Here is a 20,322-nt window from a genome sequence, read left to right on the forward strand (position 1 = left end):
ACCAAGTTCAGTTATGACGGTTCTATGGAATGCTTAGTCTGAGTTGATGTATGGACTACAGTAATTGTGTAGGTTTAGTTACACACTGGGTGCTACATGCTGTCTACAGCATATGGAATAAAATGTTTGGTGTACAATGTGTTTAGTTATTTAGTATGAAACTTACGACACTGCCTGACAACATTTAAGTATTTCCCAGTGTTAAGTATTTTATCCACACATGGCTCCAGGAACTTGGGAATCCTATCCCGACATATGGTATACCGTTTGTTCCAGTACGAGTCATTGTATTCTTTCTGAATTTGTTCTTTTTGAACGGTATCATCCTCCTCTACAAGGAACTGAAAAACAAAAACATTGCGACAAATTACTATGAGTTCTCAACTACAGTATGCACAGAGTCGCAGTGCAACAAAGGTCAAGATCTGTACAGTTGCCTATATTTTATTTAAAGCCCAAACCATACATTTATGCTATATACATTTGTATATCGATCAGAAACTTCTTTGCCAACATACATGTAGACAGTAAATGTTAGATGAGTGTTTGATCAGAATAGCATGATAATTTTGCAACTTTCTTAATCCACTTACTTCATGGTATGGATCCCGTATGATTCCTTTATAAATCCACTTACCTCACAGTATGGATCTTGTATGATTCCTTTATAAATCCACTTACCTCACAGTATGGATCCTGTATAATTCCTTTATAGATCCACTTACCTCACAGTATGGATCTTGTATGATTCCTTTATAAATCCACTTACCTCACAGTATGGATCCTGTATAATTCCTTTATAGATCCACTTACCTCACAGTATGGATCTTGTATGATTCCTTTATAAATCCACTTACCTCACAGTATGGATCCTGTATAATTCCTTTATAGATCCACTTACCTCACAGAATGGATCCTGTATGATTCCTTTATAAATCCACTTACCTCACAGTATGGATCCTGTATAATTCCTTTATAGATCCACTTACCTCACAGTACGGATCCTGTATGATTCCTTTATAAATCCACTTACCTCACACTATAGATCCTGTATGATTCTTTTATAGATCCACTTACCTCACAGTATGGATCCTGTATGATTCCTTTATAAATCCACTTACCTCACAGTATGGATCATGTATGATTCCTTTATAGATCCACTTACCTCACACTATGGATCCTGTATGATTCCTTTATAGATCCACTTACCTCACAGTGCGGATCCTGTATAATTCCTTTATAAATCCACTTACCTCACAGTACGGATCCTGTATGATTCCTTTAGAAATCCACTTACCTCACAGTATGGATCATGTATGATTCTTTTATAGATCTACTTACTTCACAGTATGGATCCTGTATGATTCCTTTATAGATCCACTTACCTCACAGTATGGATCCTGTATGATTCCTTTATAGATCCACTTACCTCACAGTATGGATCCTGTATGATTCCTTTATAAATCCACTTACCTCACAGTATGGATCATGTATGATTCCTTTATAGATCTACTTACCTCACAGTATGGATCCTGTATGATTCCTTTATAGGTCCACTTATCTCACAGTATGGATCCTGTATAATTCCATTATAGATCGACTTACCTCACAGTACAGATCCCGTATAATTCCTTTATAGATCCACTTACCTCACAGTATGGATCTTGTATGATTCCTTTATAAATCCACTTACCTCACAGTATGGATCCTGTATAATTCCTTTATAGATCCACTTACCTCACAGTATGGATCCTGTATGATTCCTTTATAAATCCACTTACCTCACAGTATGGATCCTGTATAATTCCTTTATAGATCCACTTACCTCACAGTACGGATCCTGTATGATTCCTTTATAAATCCACTTACCTCACACTATAGATCCTGTATGATTCTTTTATAGATCCACTTACCTCACAGTATGGATCCTGTATGATTCCTTTATAAATCCACTTACCTCACAGTATTGATCATGTATGATTCCTTTATAGATCCACTTACCTCACACTATGGATCCTGTATGATTCCTTTATAGATCCACTTACCTCACAGTGCGGATCCTGTATAATTCCTTTATAAATCCACTTACCTCACAGTACTGATCCTGTATGATTCCTTTAGAAATCCACTTACCTCACAGTATGGATCATGTATGATTCTTTTATAGATCTACTTACTTCACAGTATGGATCCTGTATGATTCCTTTATAGATCCACTTACCTCACAGTATGGATCCTGTATGATTCCTTTATAGATCCACTTACCTCACAGTATGGATCCTGTATGATTCCTTTATAAATCCACTTACATCACAGTATGGATCATGTATGATTCCTTTATAGATCTACTTACCTCACAGTATGGATCCTGTATGATTCCTTTATAGATCCACTTACCTCACAGTATGGATCCTGTATGATTCCTTTATAGATCTACTTACCTCACAGTACAGATCCCGTATAATTCCTTTATAGATCCACTTACCTCACAGTATGGATCTTGTATGATTCTTTTATAGATCCACTTACCTCACAGTATGGATCCTGTATGATTCCTTTATAGATCCACTTACCTCACAGTGCGGATCCTGTATAATTCCTTTATAAATCCACTTACCTCACAGTACGGATCCTGTATGATTCCTTTAGAAATCCACTTACCTCACAGTATGGATCATGTATGATTCTTTTATAGATCTACTTACCTCACAGTATGGATCCTGTATGATTCCTTTATAGATCCACTTACCTCACAGTATAGATCCTGTATGATTCCTTTATAGATCCACTTACCTCACAGTATGGATCCTGTATGATTCCTTTATAAATCCACTTACCTCACAGTATGGATCATGTATGATTCTTTTATAGATCTACTTACCTCACAGTATGGATCCTGTATGATTCCTTTATAGATCCACTTACCTCACAGTATGGATCCTGTATAATTCCATTATAGATCGACTTACCTCACAGTACAGATCCCGTATAATTCCTTTATAGATCCACTTACCTCACAGTATGGATCTTGTATAATTCCTTTATAAATCCATTTCTCCAGCATTTCAAAATAAGGTGCACATGCTGACTGTGTCAGAAATAAACACAGATCTTGGGATTTAGCATCACTGCGAAGTAAAATACACACATCATTAAATTTAAATTTTGAAGATCTGATAAAGTGAAAATAAAATCCAGTGACTATACCATTTTCCTATGTTTTACATTCAACTTGTTAAAAATCAGTGAAAATAAATTTCATACAAAATACCAAAACAGTGTTTTCAGCAAAAATTAATTCTAGCACAATATATTACATACAATTAATTAAAATTATTATTCTCAATGAAATTATTCAGCTCAGTGTCAGCATAGACAATTGATATAGAGTAGTGGAATCTTTGATCAGATTAAGTTTATAACACAAATGTAAACAACTGTGATATCCACAGATGGACGATATTAGTACATGAATGTAATGAAAATCCCATTTCTTGCGAGTTTCATGCAATGGACAATTCTTGTAATGGTTTGACTGAGCTTTGAGCCATGTACTCACCCTATAACAGCTGATGTTTTCTCATGTAACAGACTAAGAACAGCTCCACCTGTGCAGGTTCCCCTGTCTATAGAGTTAGCAATGGAAGACAGGATTTGCATTGTGATCATACATGGTTGAATATAGAACCAAAACTTCTGTAGACTCAGATGTCCTTGTCTGTGTTGGTTTTCTAACTGTCCTACTAAGGTTAAGTATTGCTACAATACAAGAGTAAAACATATATATGCAAGTAAATTCAAGTGCTCTGCCACCACTAGTCTCCATACACTAAGGGTATGTCTGATTATAATTTCACCCAAAGATCACACCAACACCGCAAAAATTACTGGAATTATGACACATAGATGCATAACATGTTTTTCAGAGTTGCTCATTGTATTTAAAATTAAGTCTGAAAGATTAAATTTTTCAAATGATCCCCAAATACAAAGTTGAAGGTTGTCAGAATTTATTATGTTTTAAAAATAAATATTATATATATGAAATACACAGAAAAACAAATTATGTTGAAAGTCCAATATTTATTGCAAACATATATGTACATGATGAGAGTCATGTAAATTTATCATACAAGGTCCAATTAACTGCAATAAATATCTTGCACCAATTCAATTATGGACTCACTGGATATTCAATTATGGACTCACTGGACATTCAATTATGGACTCACTGGATATTCAATTATGGACTCACTGGACATTCAATTATGGACTCACTGGATATTCAATTATGGACTCACTGGACATTCAATTATGGACTCACTGGACATTCAATTATGGACTCACTGGACATTCAATTATGGACTCACTGGACATTCAATTATGGACTCACTGGACATTCAATTATGGACTCACTGGACATTCAATTATGGACTCACTGGACATTCAATTATGGACTCACTGGACATTCAATTATGGACTCACTGGACATTCAATTATGGACTCACTGGACATTCAATTATGGACTCACTGGACATTCAATTATGGACTCACTGGACATTCAATTATGGACTCACTGGACATTCAATTATGGACTCACTGGACATTCAATTATGGACTCACTGGACATTCAATTATGAACTCACTGGACATTCAATATATTCAATTCTAAATCATTCTTGCCAGCATTGTTGGAATCTGAGCTTTTTTTTACAATTTTTCATCCATGGAAACATTTTTGTTCAATGCACTCTAATTTTCTCCCATTCCTAGCATGATTGACAACACATATGTATTCTTATGAGTGGAAATCCAGGTATTTTCACCACCTGGAAATCATCACAGTGAAAACAGAAGCCACAAATTCTCAGAAAACGGTACTTTGGGAGAGTTGTTGAGGCTCTCCTGAACAGTGTAACAAGATAACTTCCATATGTGCAACATATATAAATTTGCTTGTTCAGGATTACTTCAAAGTTGAGTTTTTTCAACTTTAGTTGTAATCACTGGGTCTTCGACCGTTGTTCCAAAGCAGCTCGTTCTGTTCATTCTGTGACATAGATCCCCCCCCCAAGAATATATAGCAACAGATTCTCTGGCAGGTTTGATAATTTTTTTTTCAAGATATGATGTCTCTTGTAACACCACCGGGAAAAAATGGCCACTATTCACGAAACACAAATTGTGCATCAGTATTGATGCCAATAAAACATTTAAATAAAATCAGCATAATTATGACGGTGAAAAGAAAGATGACATGTTCAAATGTTGATTTCGGCATTTTTTTCAGAATAAAAAGTTGGTTAGGGGGCAATAAAATGAAAAACATATTGACATGGATACATGCATGTCTTCTATCATGATTTGTTTTTGTACAAATTTTGAACAAATTTGGTTCAGTCAGGTTCAATAACTGTACCGATGAACACAAAAATTCCAAAACACAAATCCTTGTTTCAGACTTTGTCTAACAAAAACTAGTAACTGTGACTTTAGTTCAGTAATAAAACATACAACATTAATCATATTTATGCAAAAATATAGCTAAATTCAAAATATGCTGTTATACATCAAGAAACAACATGGCTAACACAAAGTCAAGGTCAAAGTTCAATGTCTCACCTTCATGATGGTTCTCATGGCAGAGATTAACGCATGATTCACTGTACCATATTCAAACAGTGCCTTCTCCTCTATAAACCTCACAACTTTGGAATAATGTGTACAGACTGGCAGTGCGCGGTACACAAGGTCTCGAAATGAGACATCTAAGGACTGGTCTACAAGGAATGTTCTCTCTGAAAATTTATCATTCAGAGGCTGTGCTAAGATGTATCTGCCTTCAATTCCCTGCAATACAATGAGGAAACATTCATAACAGGATACTTAAAGTGCGGTGGTGGTCGTCGCACAGCGCGTGTTCGAATTTCATGTAAATAAACAATGTATTTTACACGCGTTGTGTACGTCGTGAGACCCATATCGAACAGGACGCGGCACATTCATTGGGAAAGCATGGTTAGGTTAATTAGAATGAAAAATAAAGAACAGACTAATTTTGGGGTTATCAATGTTTTTCTCAAAACGAGGGTGATGAGATGATTTCTTTACATCACAAATACATAAAATCGTTCGTTTATAGTCAGCACTTTTCTTCAGAAGATTGGAACAAAAATAGCCGAATTTTTTAAATACTGAAAATTTTGTCTGTTGGCTCAGAAATTCAGCTTTATTTCCAGAAATATTGAAGAATATAAAGAAAAAAGGTGCAGAAACGAGCGAGGAAATTTGGTGGTAAAAGGGTTAATAAATATATCAACAGAGGAAGAAGTGACAACAAAAGTGGAAAAAAATCAGCCCAACTTTTCATGGTGTAATGTGCATAATGACCAGAAAGTTTGAGTTGCACTAAAACTATGGGCAGGTAGAGTCAAGAGAAACTCAATCTTCTTTGTAGCTTTATGGACGTTGAATAGTCGTATTGTCAGACAGAAAAAAAATTACATACTCACCATCATCACAAACAACAAATCTTCAATAATAGCATGCTCCTGCAAAAGCTGGGGCAGTGTTCCTATGGCAACCATTGCCTCTCTGGTGTCATGGGTAATAACAAAGTCATTGCCAAGGAATGGTTTATCATTCACCCAGCTAGGCATTATGGGAAGGACCAGTGAAGCTGCAGAAATAGACATTGAATCAGTGACAGCTTATAACAGACAATTTAGCAATTTAGAATTTAGCAATCCCCTAGTGCAATAAATTTTGACTAAACTCTTAAACTTTTCACCACCATTTCCCTCTTTTCATCACAAACTCACAAAATAGTCCAGTTTATAGTCTGCACTTTTTTTTATTTTTGTTGCCTTACATTATTTAATAAAATTTATTTAAAATAAAATACGAGTAGCTTCGCATTAAGTGGGTTTCGTATCTGGTGGGTTTCGCGAGAGTAGGGCTTTGTCTCAGTAACGGGTCCTTTCATCCTTGTTGAGAATTAAAGTTTTATGTTTCTTTAACAACTGGCACTAATCTGGGAATACCATCCTGGCAGGAGTTCCAAAATAAGACCCATGCTCTGATAATGCCTAGTTTCAAAGACCAATAAACATTACCATTATGATCTTATTGGTGTTGCAAAGAATAGTTGAATAATGTTTATTGAAATTAATAATCCCATAATAGTTTTCCAATATAGATAAATTGTAGTACGTATAACCCAGTCTCAACAATGAAATAAAAAAATATATATATATATATATATTTATTTACATTATTATTAATGCATTGTAATACAACTAATTCAAATTGGAAGAAATTGCAATATAAAATACTCCATCAGTAATATGACTAATTCTAGTCTAGTACGTGGTCATGTTTATATGCTTTTCTACTTTTGAACACAACGAAATCCAAGCTCCATGCTTCCTTTCAGTTCTTATCGAAAAAGACACACTAGATACGAGTAACATTATGTAAATATCATTCTTACAATTTTTCTTAAGCTGTTTTTCTCTCATCATCTTACGCACAGTTTCCGACGGTTGTGTTGTTATTGTGCCACTGCTGGCAACACTCTTAAGTTGGTTCCGTAACTGTAATAACAAGATACGAGACAGTTGAGTAACAGTATTTAAACAGAGATAATATTGTGACAATACCACAGCATAATTAACACAAAGACAGTACATATTTTTTTTGACAGTCAAATATACATGTACCTACGTGTAAGGTCAATCAGAATACTGTCCCAAATATTTATGAAATAAATGTACTGTACATGTACATTGTATGTACCGGTACATGGCGTTTTTCATTCTATAACCTGCAGTCACAGGTGTGTTTATTCTGGACAACTTTTGTGTACGTATCACATGTCAATTACGTTAACTTCTCATGACAGATACTGTTAATGTATTTTCGGTGTTCATTTTGATATACATATGTAGTTACAGTGACTTTTGCTACAAACAGAATAAAATGAAGAAGTTTGTATTGCTCAAATCTATCTGTTAGTAATAGCATGGGCATGGAAACAACCCATTCGTGTTAAAGACGAATATACTAAAACTGTGAAACTGTTATATTCAAATGACTTTATGGGACAATCATTTGAAATGGATTTATATGAGTTTTTTTAGTATCACCTAGGAAAGTAAAAAGTTCTTATACCCATGGAATGTATAAAACAAAAATTTTTTCACGATAACAATGACAGTTAGTAGTTAGAAATGAGATTACACATTGCAAGATGACTTCACAGTTCACACTCATACAGACAAGTACTCTCACATTAAAGGACCCTCTCTATCGACAAAACACTGGTCATCAAGTCAATATTTTATTAAAGTCATCTTGCAGGTCCTCATAACAGTCTCAGTGCTCTAGCATAAGTCACTTTTCTCTCACTATTTAGTCTATTTTCATTCCAAACCTGATCCTAGATGACACTAATGATACAATAATTATGTATTCATGTTACCTTGGTTACACTAATGGTTCATTAATTATGTATTGATGTTACCTGGGTTACTCTCTCAATGTCTTCAAGTTTCCAAACTAACTGACTACTTGCTGCCTTGCTAACTGACTTTTTATCTGCTTCATGTCCCTGCACAGTGATTAATATAACACTTTTAATAGGCTACACTAATTTGCAAACATAGACAAACAATTAACATGATATATACATGTAGTAGATAATATTTGGTAATCGTTGTCCTAAGTAACTACCGGTATTAGAAATAGCTAGACGTTACGAGCAATGGCTCTTTATCGATAGCATAGAAGTAAATGTACAGGTAGAACATAAGAACGTAAGAACTCACATAACAACTATGAAATGTAATCACTAAATGGTTCCACAATAGGTACAGTAAGCTCAAAGAATGAGGAAAATAGTTTGTTAATTCAATGAGGTTCTTTAGTTTCCTCCTCCTCGACAATTATGCGAGCAAGCAAAAAATGGGTCTCATGAACACAGCAACACAAGTGATTTGAAAAGATGTGATATTAAAATCTCACACATTTGAACAAATTCTTAATTTGCAAGAGTGATAGGCGAATGGAGCGATCAGTCTTCTCAAATTGCATGCCCTGCTATGGTAAAGTACTGTCAGGGTGTGGAGGCTGGAGTGATCAGTCTCCTCAAATGGCGTGCCCTGCTATGGTACAGTACTGTCAGGGCATGGAGGCTGAAGTGATCAGTCTCCTCAAATGGCATGCCCTGCTATGGTACAATACTGTCAGGGCATGGAGGCTGGAGTGATCAGTCTCATCAAATGGCATGCCCTGCTATGGTACAGTACTGTCAGGGCATGGAGGTTGGAGTGATCAGTCTCCTCAAATGGCATACCCTGCAATGGTACAGTACTGTCAGGGCATGGAGGCTGGAGTAATCAGTCTCCTCAAATGGCATGCCCTGCTATGGTACAGTACGGTCAGGGCATGGAGGCTGGAGTAATCAGTCTCTTCAAATGGCATGCCCTGCTATGGTACAGTACTGTCAGGGCATGGAGGCTGGAGTGATCAGTCAAGTCAAATGGCATGCTCTGCAGTGGTACAATACTGCCAGGGCATGGAGGCTGGAGTGATCAGTCTCCTCAAATGACATGCTCTGCTATGGTACAATACTGTCAGGGCATGGAGGCTGGAGTGATCAGTCAACTCAAATGGCATGCTCTGCCGTGGTACAATACTGTCAGGGCATGGAGGCTGGAGTGATCAGTCTCCTCAAATGACATGCTCTGCTATGGTACAATACTGTCAGGGCATGGAGGTTGGAGTGATCAGTCAACTCAAATGGCATGCTCTGCCGTGGTACAATACTGTCAGGGCATGGAGGCTGGAGTGATCAATCAACTCAAATGGCATGCTCTGCCATGGTACAATACTGTCAGGGCATGGAGGCTGGAGTGATCAATCAACTCAAATGGCATGCTCTGCCATGGTACAATAATGTCAGGGCATGTACCTTTATTTCGTTTGATATTCTCCATACTATTGGTATAATGCCAAGGCAATTTTATCAATTTTCACCTTGAAAATGAGAATTCTCTAGACTCTTAGGTTCAAGTCCTGTATAACCAAATGTTTTGTTTCATTAGAACCGTTATGATGGCGTGTTGTATCTAATTTATTTCAGTGCCATACAAATTATAGAAATTATTAAAACTGGATTTTATCTTGTGATTTACTCTTCCATTGAAACTAAAAGCCACCTACAAGAATGCTATAAAGATATACGCTAATATTATGCTGATTATATGCAAATATCGGGATTTAAGGATTACCTCTGAGACTTCTTGGTGAGTCATTTTACTGCCAGATTGTGGTAAATTTATCTGGGATAGTGGATGAGGCTGGGGTCCTGGATTTTCTCTGGCATGGTTCTCAAGAGCTGTTTTTGTTTCCTTGTCATCCAATAGTTTTGACAGGAAGAAAACCATCGGATCAAGTTCTCTGACACTGCAGAAAAAAAAACAGAATATGATTAATTACGTTTTATTACTTTTATAAAATTTAAATCTATTGCAATTTCTCATCACATGGACAAAATTAACGGATTTTGTCATCACATTCATATCACATATTTTGAGGGATTCAGCTTCTATGAAATAAAAATGTTAAATGATAATTTTAACACTTTGAGTGCCATTGTCAACATTTGGAACCATCCACAAAATTATTTTATACAGTCTGCTTTTCTCCATATGAAATATTAATAAAAATTGACAAACCATTTGATCAAAAACTAAAAGCAATATCCAAACTTGTGTCTGGTCCAAAATTATGATGAAATTTAGTGAAAATTTTACAAAATGCAAAAATGTTTGACAGAAATTTTGGGCGGGAAAAATGTCTCACACTTGCATGTAAAGGGTTAGGTGAAAACAAGGTATTCTAAAAAAAATCTGTAAAAAAAATTAAGAAGACAGCACAAACTCCACAAAAAAAGACCTACTTTCTACTTTTCAGTTCATCATACTTTCTCAAAAATTCTTCAGGTGTTTTTGAATGCTCAGCAATTCTCCTTTTAGCGCTGTGAGCAGAAACCTGCGTGGTGACATATCCTGTTGTGTTCTTCAATAAAGTCTCAGCGTAGACATCAGCAGAATCTCCACTTGTCACACTGAATTCATAAATAAAAGAAATAGTCTAAGTACATTTATGTTACACAATAAATACATGTAGATATATACTCATTTAAAATTAACAGCACTGAGGTCACACTAACCTGAATGTAGCCGATACTGTAAAATACAGATATTTTCAATATTTTCGCTGAAGGAATAATTAAGTGATAATAAAATCCAGTGAATATACTATTATATATTTTGAATATATTTTTTTCCTATATTTTACATTCAACTTGTCAAGTCTCAGTGAAAATAAATTCCATACAAAACACCCAAAAAGTTTTTTCAGGGAAAATTAATTCCAGCATAAGCTAAAATAAAACATTTTACAGTAATATGTTCCAAAACAAAAACATGTGTTCATCTTCATTGTCAAGTTACAAAATAACAGAATTAAAAATATAATTATTATATCAACTGTCACCAAATGTTTTAAATCATAAAGCAATTCACTACCACACATGTACATTGTACAACATACTGTAAAAGGGTTAATTATTCACTGTGTTTTAATTTTGTTTATTTCGCTAAATTAAAAGGCAGTGAATATGTAAAATTTAGCATAGAAAACATCATCTAAATGATAAAACCGTGAATGAATATGCCTGAAATGGTAAATCAACGAAATTTAAACACAGTGAAAATTAGTCATTTTACAGTAGGTCAGAAACTAGGAATTTAATAGTTGCTTGTGTTACTTAACATGATACAAATGACAAATTAAATAATTTCTATGATTTTGATAACAACCCATTTGGGGGTGGGTTGTATTTATATTATGCAACTTTGCTCAAAATGATTTATCTTTATGCAAATTAGCAAAGGTCTTTCCACAAATGTTGGAATGACTAGCAGCAGTTGTATAAACCGTTTCATCACCAGACTTTATTCTGCAAATTTTTCAGCACTTTTTTCTTATATTTTTTCAAAATTTCTTTTTGGGGCCAACAAGCAAAATTTGAATCAATTTTCAGTTTTTAATCAAACAATTTGGCTACCAGTATTTTTGTTCCAATCTTCTGAAGGAAAGTGCAGACTATAAATGGGACTACTGCTACATGTACATGTACCTTGTGAATTTGTGATGAAAAGAGGGAACTGGTGATGCAAATGTTAAGTAAAGAGTTTTGAATGTTGTTTTTTAAATTAAAATTGTTCAATATATTTGCACAAAAACTTTGAGAATTTTCTTATTTTTAGGCCAGACTTTTTTTATTCCCTGTTTCGTGATGTTTTTATAAGGCAATTTTTTTGAAGAGGGCGGAAAAAAAATAAAATTAATTCTTTTTTTTCCATTAGATTTGTGTGATTCTCAAAGAATTGTAAGTGAGATCATTGATCGGAGAGAAGAAATGAAATAAAATTTTATTCCATGTATAACCTTGTTTCTCATGTGCGAGATTCGGTACTTTGATCATGACGGCGGGCGGTAAAAAAATGAAGATGAAAATATTTTTTAGCAATTTTTTGCGCTTACAAGTCGGCGGGCGTGAGAAATTACGCTGAAATAATAATTTTTTTTATTTCATTTTCGGCTCCTGTTCATTCAGCGGGCTCGTGAAACAAGGGATAATAAAAGTCTGGCCTTACTGAAAAAAAAAAAAAATCAATTGTAAGTCTGTGGTTACAGATTTGAGACTGCTATCTTTCATTTTGATAAATGTTTTTAGACAGGCACTTTGTATTTATTGTCTATAACTAATAGATCATCCATCAACAATGATTAGGTTCTCACAAAAATACATTGGAAAAATATGATATAATAAAAAAAATAAATAAAAAAAGCTCTCCAAAACTGTTTTCAAGTGTTGTGCAAGTTTAGTAGTTAAAGGCGACTGGGACACGATTTTCTAAGAACTGACTAACGGCCAGAAAAACCAAAATATGGACATATTCAAACTAAAATACAAATAAATATTATATAAAGAGTCGAAACAAAAACAAAAAAAGAATAAAAAAAAATGTTGGCGCCTCATACCTACATGTACATCAGATTTTAATCAGATTGCATGGGACCCACATTGAACACAATGCAAACTTTTTAGCATTTAACCTTTTGAGTACCATAGTCAACTTTAGCCACCATCCACAAAACAGTTTTATATAACGTCTGTGCATATTAATTAGGTAATTTGCATATAATTAACTATTTTAGCACCATAGTCAACTTTAGCCACCATCCACAAAATAGTTCTATATACTGTATGTGCATATTAACAGGTAATTTGCATATCATTAACTATTTTAGCACCATAGTCAACTTTAGCCACCATCCACAAAACAGTTTTATATACCGTCTGTGCATTTTAATTAGGTAATTTGCATATAATTAACCATTTTAGCACCATAGTCAACTTTAGCCACCATCCACAAAATAGTTCTATATACTGTATGTGCATATTAACTAGGTAATTAGCATATCATTAACCATTGAAATACCATAGTCAACTTTAGCTACCATCCACAAAATATTTTTATATACCGTCTGTGCATATTAATTAGGTAATTTGCATATTATTAACCATTTGAGCACCATAGTCACCTTTAGCCACCATCCATAAAATAGTTGTATATACCATCTGTGCATATTAATTAGGTAATTTGCATATCATTAACCATTTGAGGACCATAGTCAACTTTAGCCACCATCCACAAAATAGTTCTACATACCGTCTGTGCATTTTAATTAGGTAATTAGCATATCATTAACCATTGAAATACCATAGTCAACTTTAGCCACCATCCACAAAATAGTTCTATATACCGTCTGTGCATTTTAATTAGGTAATTTGCATATCATTAACCATTGAAATACCATAGTCAACTTTAGCCACCATCCACAAAATATTTTTATATACCGTCTGTGCATATTAATTAGGTAATTAGCATATCATTAACCATTGAAATACCATAGTCAACTTTAGCCACCATCCACAAAATAGTTTTATATACCATCTGTGCATATTAATTAGGTAATTAGCATATCATTAACCATTGAAATACCATAGACAACTTTAGCCACCATCCACAAAATATTTTTATATACCGTCTGTGCATATTAATTAGGTAATTAGCATATCATTAACCATTGAAATACCATAGTCAACTTTAGCCACCATCCACAAAATATTTTTATATACCGTCTGTGCATATTAATTAGGTAATTAGCATATCATTAACCATTGAAATACCATAGTCAACTTTAGCCACCATCCACAAAATAGTTTTATATACCATCTGTGCATATTAATTAGGTAATTAGCATATCATTAACCATATACCATAGTCAACTTTAGCCACCATCCACAAAATAGTTCTATATACCGTCTGTGCATTTTAATTAGGTAATTAGCATATCATTAACCATTGAAATACCATAGTCAACTTTAGCCACCATCCACAAAATATTTGTATATACAGTCTGTGCATATTAATTAGGTAATTAGCATATCATTAACCATTGAAATACCATAGTCAACTTTAGCCACCATCCACAAAATATTTTTATATACCGTCTGTGCATATTAATTAGGTAATTAGCATATCATTAACCATTGAAATACCATAGTCAACTTTAGCCACCATCCACAAAATAGTTTTATATACCATCTGTGCATATTAATTAGGTAATTAGCATATCATTAACCATTGAAATACCATAGTCAACTTTAGCCACCATCCACAAAATAGTTCTATATACCGTCTGTGCATTTTAATTAGGTAATTAGCATATCATTAACCATTGAAATACCATAGTCAACTTTAGCCACCATCCACAAAATATTTTTATATACCGTCTGTGCATATTAATTAGGTAATTAGCATATCATTAACCATTGAAATACCATAGTCAACTTTAGCCACCATCCACAAAATAGTTTTATATACCATCTGTGCATATTAATTAGGTAATTTGCATATCATTAACCATTGAAATACCATAGTCAACTTTAGCCACCATCCACAAAATATTTTTATATACCGTCTGTGCATATTAATTAGGTAATTAGCATATCATTAACCATTGAAATACCATAGTCAACTTTAGCCACCATCCACAAAATAGTTTTATATACCATCTGTGCATATTAATTAGGTAATTAGCATATAATTAACCATTGAAATACCACAGTCAACTTTAGCCACCATCCACAAAATAGTTCTATATACCGTCTGTGCATTTTAATTAGGTAATTAGCATATCATTAACCATTGAAATACCATAGTCAACTTTAGCCACCATCCACAAAATATTTTTATATACCGTCTGTGCATATTAATTAGGTAATTAGCATATCATTAACCATTGAAATACCATAGTCAACTTTAGCCACCATCCACAAAATATTTTTATATACCGTCTGTGCATATTAATTAGGTAATTAGCATATCATTAACCATTGAAATACCATAGTCAACTTTAGCCACCATCCACAAAATAGTTTTATATACCATCTGTGCATATTAATTAGGTAATTAGCATATCATTAACCATAGAAATACCATAGTCAACTTTAGCCACCATCCACAAAATAGTTCTATATACCGTCTGTGCATTTTAATTAGATAATTAGCATATCATTAACCATTGAAATACCATAGTCAACTTTAGCCACCATCCACAAAATATTTTTATATACCGTCTGTGCATATTAATTAGCATATCATTAACCATTGAAATACCATAGTCAACTTTAGCCACCATCCACAAAATAGTTTTATATACCATCTGTGCATATTAATTAGGTAATTTGCATATCATTAACCATTGAAATACCATAGTCAACTTTAGCCACCATCCACAAAATATTTTTATATACCGTCTGTGCATATTAATTAGGTAATTTGCATATCATTAACCATTGAAATACCATAGTCAACTTTAGCCACCATCCACAAAATATTTTTATATACCGTCTGTGCATATTAATTAGGTAATTAGCATATCATTAACCATTGAAATACCATAGTCAACTTTAGCCACCATCCACAAAATATTTTTATATACCGTCTGTGCATATTAATTAGGTAATTAGCATATCATTAACCATTGAAATACCATAGTCAACTTTAGCCACCATCCACAAAATTTTTTTATATACCGGGTACCGTCTGTGCATATTAATTAGGTAATTAGCATATCATTAACCATTGAAATACCATAGTTAACTTTAGCCACCATCCACAAAATAGTTTTATATACCATCTGTGCATATTAGGTAATTACCTAAATTTGAGAGAGAAAAGAATTTGGTGCTCAGAAGGTATTTTAGTTTGTTTTAAGAATTTATTTCCAGACATTTTTGAGGCTGCGTTGTATGTTATGAGAACTAAATATGTTGTTTCAACTACATAAATACAAGTTCTTTAAAAATGGACTACTACTGTTGAATACTGTCGAATACTTTATTTTCGCTGGAATTAATTTTCGCTGAAAAGGCTTTTTGGGCGTTTTGCTTGGAATTTATTTTCACTGATTTTTCATGAGTTTAATGTGAAATATAGGAAAAAAAGTATATTCGCTGGATTTTATTTTCACGGAATCATCTCTTCAGTGAAAATAGCGAAAATAAATTCCAAGCGAAAATAAAGTATTCTACAGTACTTTATTTTCACCTAGAGTTCACTTTTTTTAAATACTTTTAAAATAGTCAGTGAAAATAAATTAAACTTAAATTGTCATTTGCATTGACAATTGATTAGTATCTAAAATAAAGAATTCCACGAAATCTGAGAGAAAAGTCTATATACAAAAATCGTTTTCTCAAGTCAAAAATCACCTTGTTCACAACGCCTATTGTATAGAGACTGTGCCTTGTCGATTCGGACTATACTATACAGTACAGTACAGTCTATTCGCCAATATGTCAAACCTCACATTTAGCTAGCAATGCAATATCCAGTCGATTTTTTCTGTATACTGTAAAAGTTGTCAAGGTTACATATCAATTTAAATGACAGCCATGATGTCCTGATCAGGATGAAAATAAATATCACAATTAACACTGTGTTATCCCGATCGCGGCGATTCATGACACTGACAGACACCAATTTATACAGACTTGTCAAAGAGATAATTACCCACCCCAATTGGTGCATCAACTCATTGACGTAATGGTGAACTTTGAATTCGCTCATCTTTGCAGCCCCTCTGTATTCGCTCTATACCTGGAGATATTGGAATGTCAACGATTTGAAACTAACAACAGGAACATAAATATAACGCTCAGTTTGTACAGGCAGCCGTGTTCAAGTCAGTCGCGAGTTGACAAGTTGAAACGAAGACCCGGTGCGTTCAAATTATGCTTCGAAAACCGCTTATATCTATATCGATTCGCGAAGTCCGACTGTTGGAGCCTGTGAACTTTGCGATGTGTGAATTCTCACGCACGAAATTGATAATCAGCTGGGGATTATCAACTTTAATCACAACTGTCGTAATACTAGTCCTCGACTGGCGCCAGTTTTTCATTTCACTCCGCCATAATGACCAACTTTGAAAACGAGGCTAATTACACATGTGCAGTCCGAAATTAGCAACTCGTCGTTCGGAAAGTGCACGAAAATAACAGTGTAGAAAATGAAAAATTGCAATTATTAAAATTTGTTCGGTGGTCATCATTACTAGGATAAATAATTATTATTAAACTATTTATTCCTCTCTTTTTTCTCAATATTTTTATAACTAATTCTGTAGGAATTTGTGACTTGAGTTACGTGGATACTTTCCAATATTGCTTGAATGACCCGAGTGGTAATTATCAGTGGGGACTGAGTGTGAAAACAAGTCTACTAAATGACGAAAAACGTCGTAGTTTTCGCGCTAACACTCATCCGACAGTAAGTGATCATGTTTTCTATATTGATGGTATTATTACACATATCTATGTGTTTCATTTTTCACGTAATTTGACATAAAATCTCGTCAACGGCGTTCTCAAAAAGTGTTGCGTTTTAGAAGGAATGCTAGCTGGTCTATGTAGTGTGTTTCGCTCATTTTGTATGCGGTGTTGGAACCTGCGGTTCAACTTTGCATGAAATGCGTACTGCTCACCGGCTTCAACTGATATTTGTATCCCACTGTCGTGTAATTTTCTGAATGATAGACATAATTTGGCAATAATACCATAGCTGGCCTTGGGAACTATTTACTGCGATCTGCTGGCGACTTGGGTAGATATGTCTAAGTTGATTCTATGTCGCCGGAGACCCAGACAAGTTGACCTTGTTAGCAAGGCGACTGTATCTCTGAGTCATGGTCCTTATTCTACGAGATAAGTTATTTTTTATTTTTTGTTTATCAGCCACATCTATTGCCTGTGAATTTCCTTGTCTCCCAGAACAGTGAATTCACTATGTTTTGTCAATAAGTCAATGTTGTATCCCCGCCTCCCTCTATGCGTGATTAAAGAATGAATTCGGTATTAAAGCTAGGAATGTATTTTGATAACTTGTATGCATAAATTAATAAGTTCATTCTGCATTCATTATTTGAAATAAATTCTGTTATGTAAATCATTTTAATTTTGTGTGACAAATATAAAGCCAATGAAAACTATAAATGTTGTAGTGGTAAACATTTTTTAGATCCTGACATGGAGTGTTGGTGTCTTTCGCAAATTTTTGTATTTATGAATATCATCAAATAATGAAAACTCTTCTTTTTAACAGTAAATCAAAAGTTTATAGTTGTCATTTTTGGGGTTATTCATTAGCCTGAGAACGGGAAATTGTACCATTGCAATATTAATCTTTTTATTATTTATTTAAGAAATAATAAAGAGATGAATATTGCAACATCTTTTCTTTCAAATCTTGCCAGTCTTGTTTAGGGCTTGAAACAGAGTTGAAAGGCCACTCATTTCAAGGCCAAAATTTATAATTTGGCCTTTATAGCAAATAAGAACAATATCAAACTGAAAGGCACCACTCCCCAAGGCAAATTTCTTCAATGCCTCTGTTAAGTTTAAGCCCTGGTTGTCACACCAATTTTTGTTCAACGCAATGATGAACTAGAAAATTTTGCGAGAGAAAAAACTTTCAGAATCCAGATAGTCAGTAAAATCTCAACAGATTATCGATAGCATGTCTCTAGTTGTTTGGTCATAGCGGAAAAAACGAAGAAGAAAAACAAAGTCATGATAGTCTAGTCTGCAGTGTTAATATCCTGTTCCACAGTTTTTACAAATAACCTGTTCAATTCAGAAACCTGACTAGAACTGTGTTTTCAATAGTTGGAATGGTAAAAAAGCACATTAGTGATACTAACCCTGGGGTTTTTCTAGAAAAAATCTGCAAGATAGACCACTGCAATTCAGCGGCGCCACCAAGCGGGAAAGATCGGGTTCTCCCTACCAGGGTGTGGAGTTATTGATAGTTTAAAATGGAGCATTGTATGGCTTCCTTGGGGTCTAAATTACTATCAAACAGGTCATACATTGTAGTTGAAGACTGTGGCCACATGTGATACCTTAGCGATCAGAATTTTATGGTGGCCAGAAGATCTTCTCCCCAGGGTAAGGGAACGTATGGCCATGGCATGAGAGGGTGCTGCGCTCCTGTTTCCTTGTTAAAAATAATCCTTGCCAACCCAACAGGTAATCCCTTAGACAACCATTGGTATGACATACGAGGTGCCCTATTTGTCTATACCTGTATCTGAGCTTTCAGATTATGTAGAGGTTGTTAAGTAGCAAGCTCACTAAATTTTTGAGAATGTCTGAATCACAGTTCAATCTTTAACGCATTTTACCCCCATTACTACAGAAAAACAAAAGTTTTATTGGATGGAGGTCAATTTTGAGTCATTTTATTAATTTTTTCCCATGACTTCAATCTTGGTTGCTGGCATGAGGGAAAATGCCAATTTCAAACTAAAATTCCACTATGAAAAAATGCACATTAGGACTGATATTTGCTCTTTTGTGTGAATGTAATCATTGTGCTAGTGTGATACATGTACACGTGTATAATACCATGGTGAGAAAATCCAATCACAATCTTTCAGTCTTGTAAATCGTCAAATGTGAATCAAAGATGAATTTCGGATTTCAGCAGTCTTGGCGATTAAAAATGTGCATTTAAAAAAAAAAGTTTTTTGGAAATGTGCACCACTGGGCAGGATATTTGTACCATTGTTGATTTGCCATTGAAATTACCCTAGTATGGTTTTGAGGCACGACTA

General features: G+C 34.3%; 2 protein-coding genes across 2 annotated transcripts in view; one reads left to right on the forward strand and one right to left on the reverse strand.

Moving 5' to 3' along the window:
* The window catches only part of LOC100370743 (gamma-tubulin complex component 2-like), a 35,574-nt gene extending 17,945 nt beyond the window's left edge, over nt 1-17,629 (reverse strand). The window contains exons 1-9 of the mRNA XM_085506086.1: nt 17,224-17,629; nt 10,964-11,131; nt 10,293-10,467; nt 7,493-7,595; nt 6,513-6,679; nt 5,623-5,850; nt 3,560-3,759; nt 3,014-3,128; nt 167-341 (exon numbers count right to left, since the gene is read on the reverse strand). Of these exons, the coding sequence (XP_085362212.1) occupies nt 167-341; nt 3,014-3,128; nt 3,560-3,759; nt 5,623-5,850; nt 6,513-6,679; nt 7,493-7,595; nt 10,293-10,467; nt 10,964-11,131; nt 17,224-17,276 (1,384 nt within the window). The 5' untranslated portion in view covers nt 17,277-17,629. The remainder of the gene's footprint in view (nt 1-166; nt 342-3,013; nt 3,129-3,559; nt 3,760-5,622; nt 5,851-6,512; nt 6,680-7,492; nt 7,596-10,292; nt 10,468-10,963; nt 11,132-17,223) is intronic.
* Nucleotides 17,630-17,868: 239 nt separating this feature from the next.
* LOC102800499 (uncharacterized) overlaps nt 17,869-20,322 on the forward strand; it is a 34,811-nt gene continuing 32,357 nt past the window's right edge. Inside the window, exon 1 of the mRNA XM_085506359.1 lies at nt 17,869-17,978. Within this exon, the coding sequence (XP_085362485.1) occupies nt 17,935-17,978 (44 nt within the window). The 5' untranslated portion in view covers nt 17,869-17,934. The remainder of the gene's footprint in view (nt 17,979-20,322) is intronic.

This window comes from Saccoglossus kowalevskii, chromosome 12 (genome assembly GCF_978046115.1).
Source record: "Saccoglossus kowalevskii chromosome 12, keSacKowa6.1, whole genome shotgun sequence".
Classification (NCBI taxonomy): domain Eukaryota; kingdom Metazoa; phylum Hemichordata; class Enteropneusta; family Harrimaniidae; genus Saccoglossus; species Saccoglossus kowalevskii.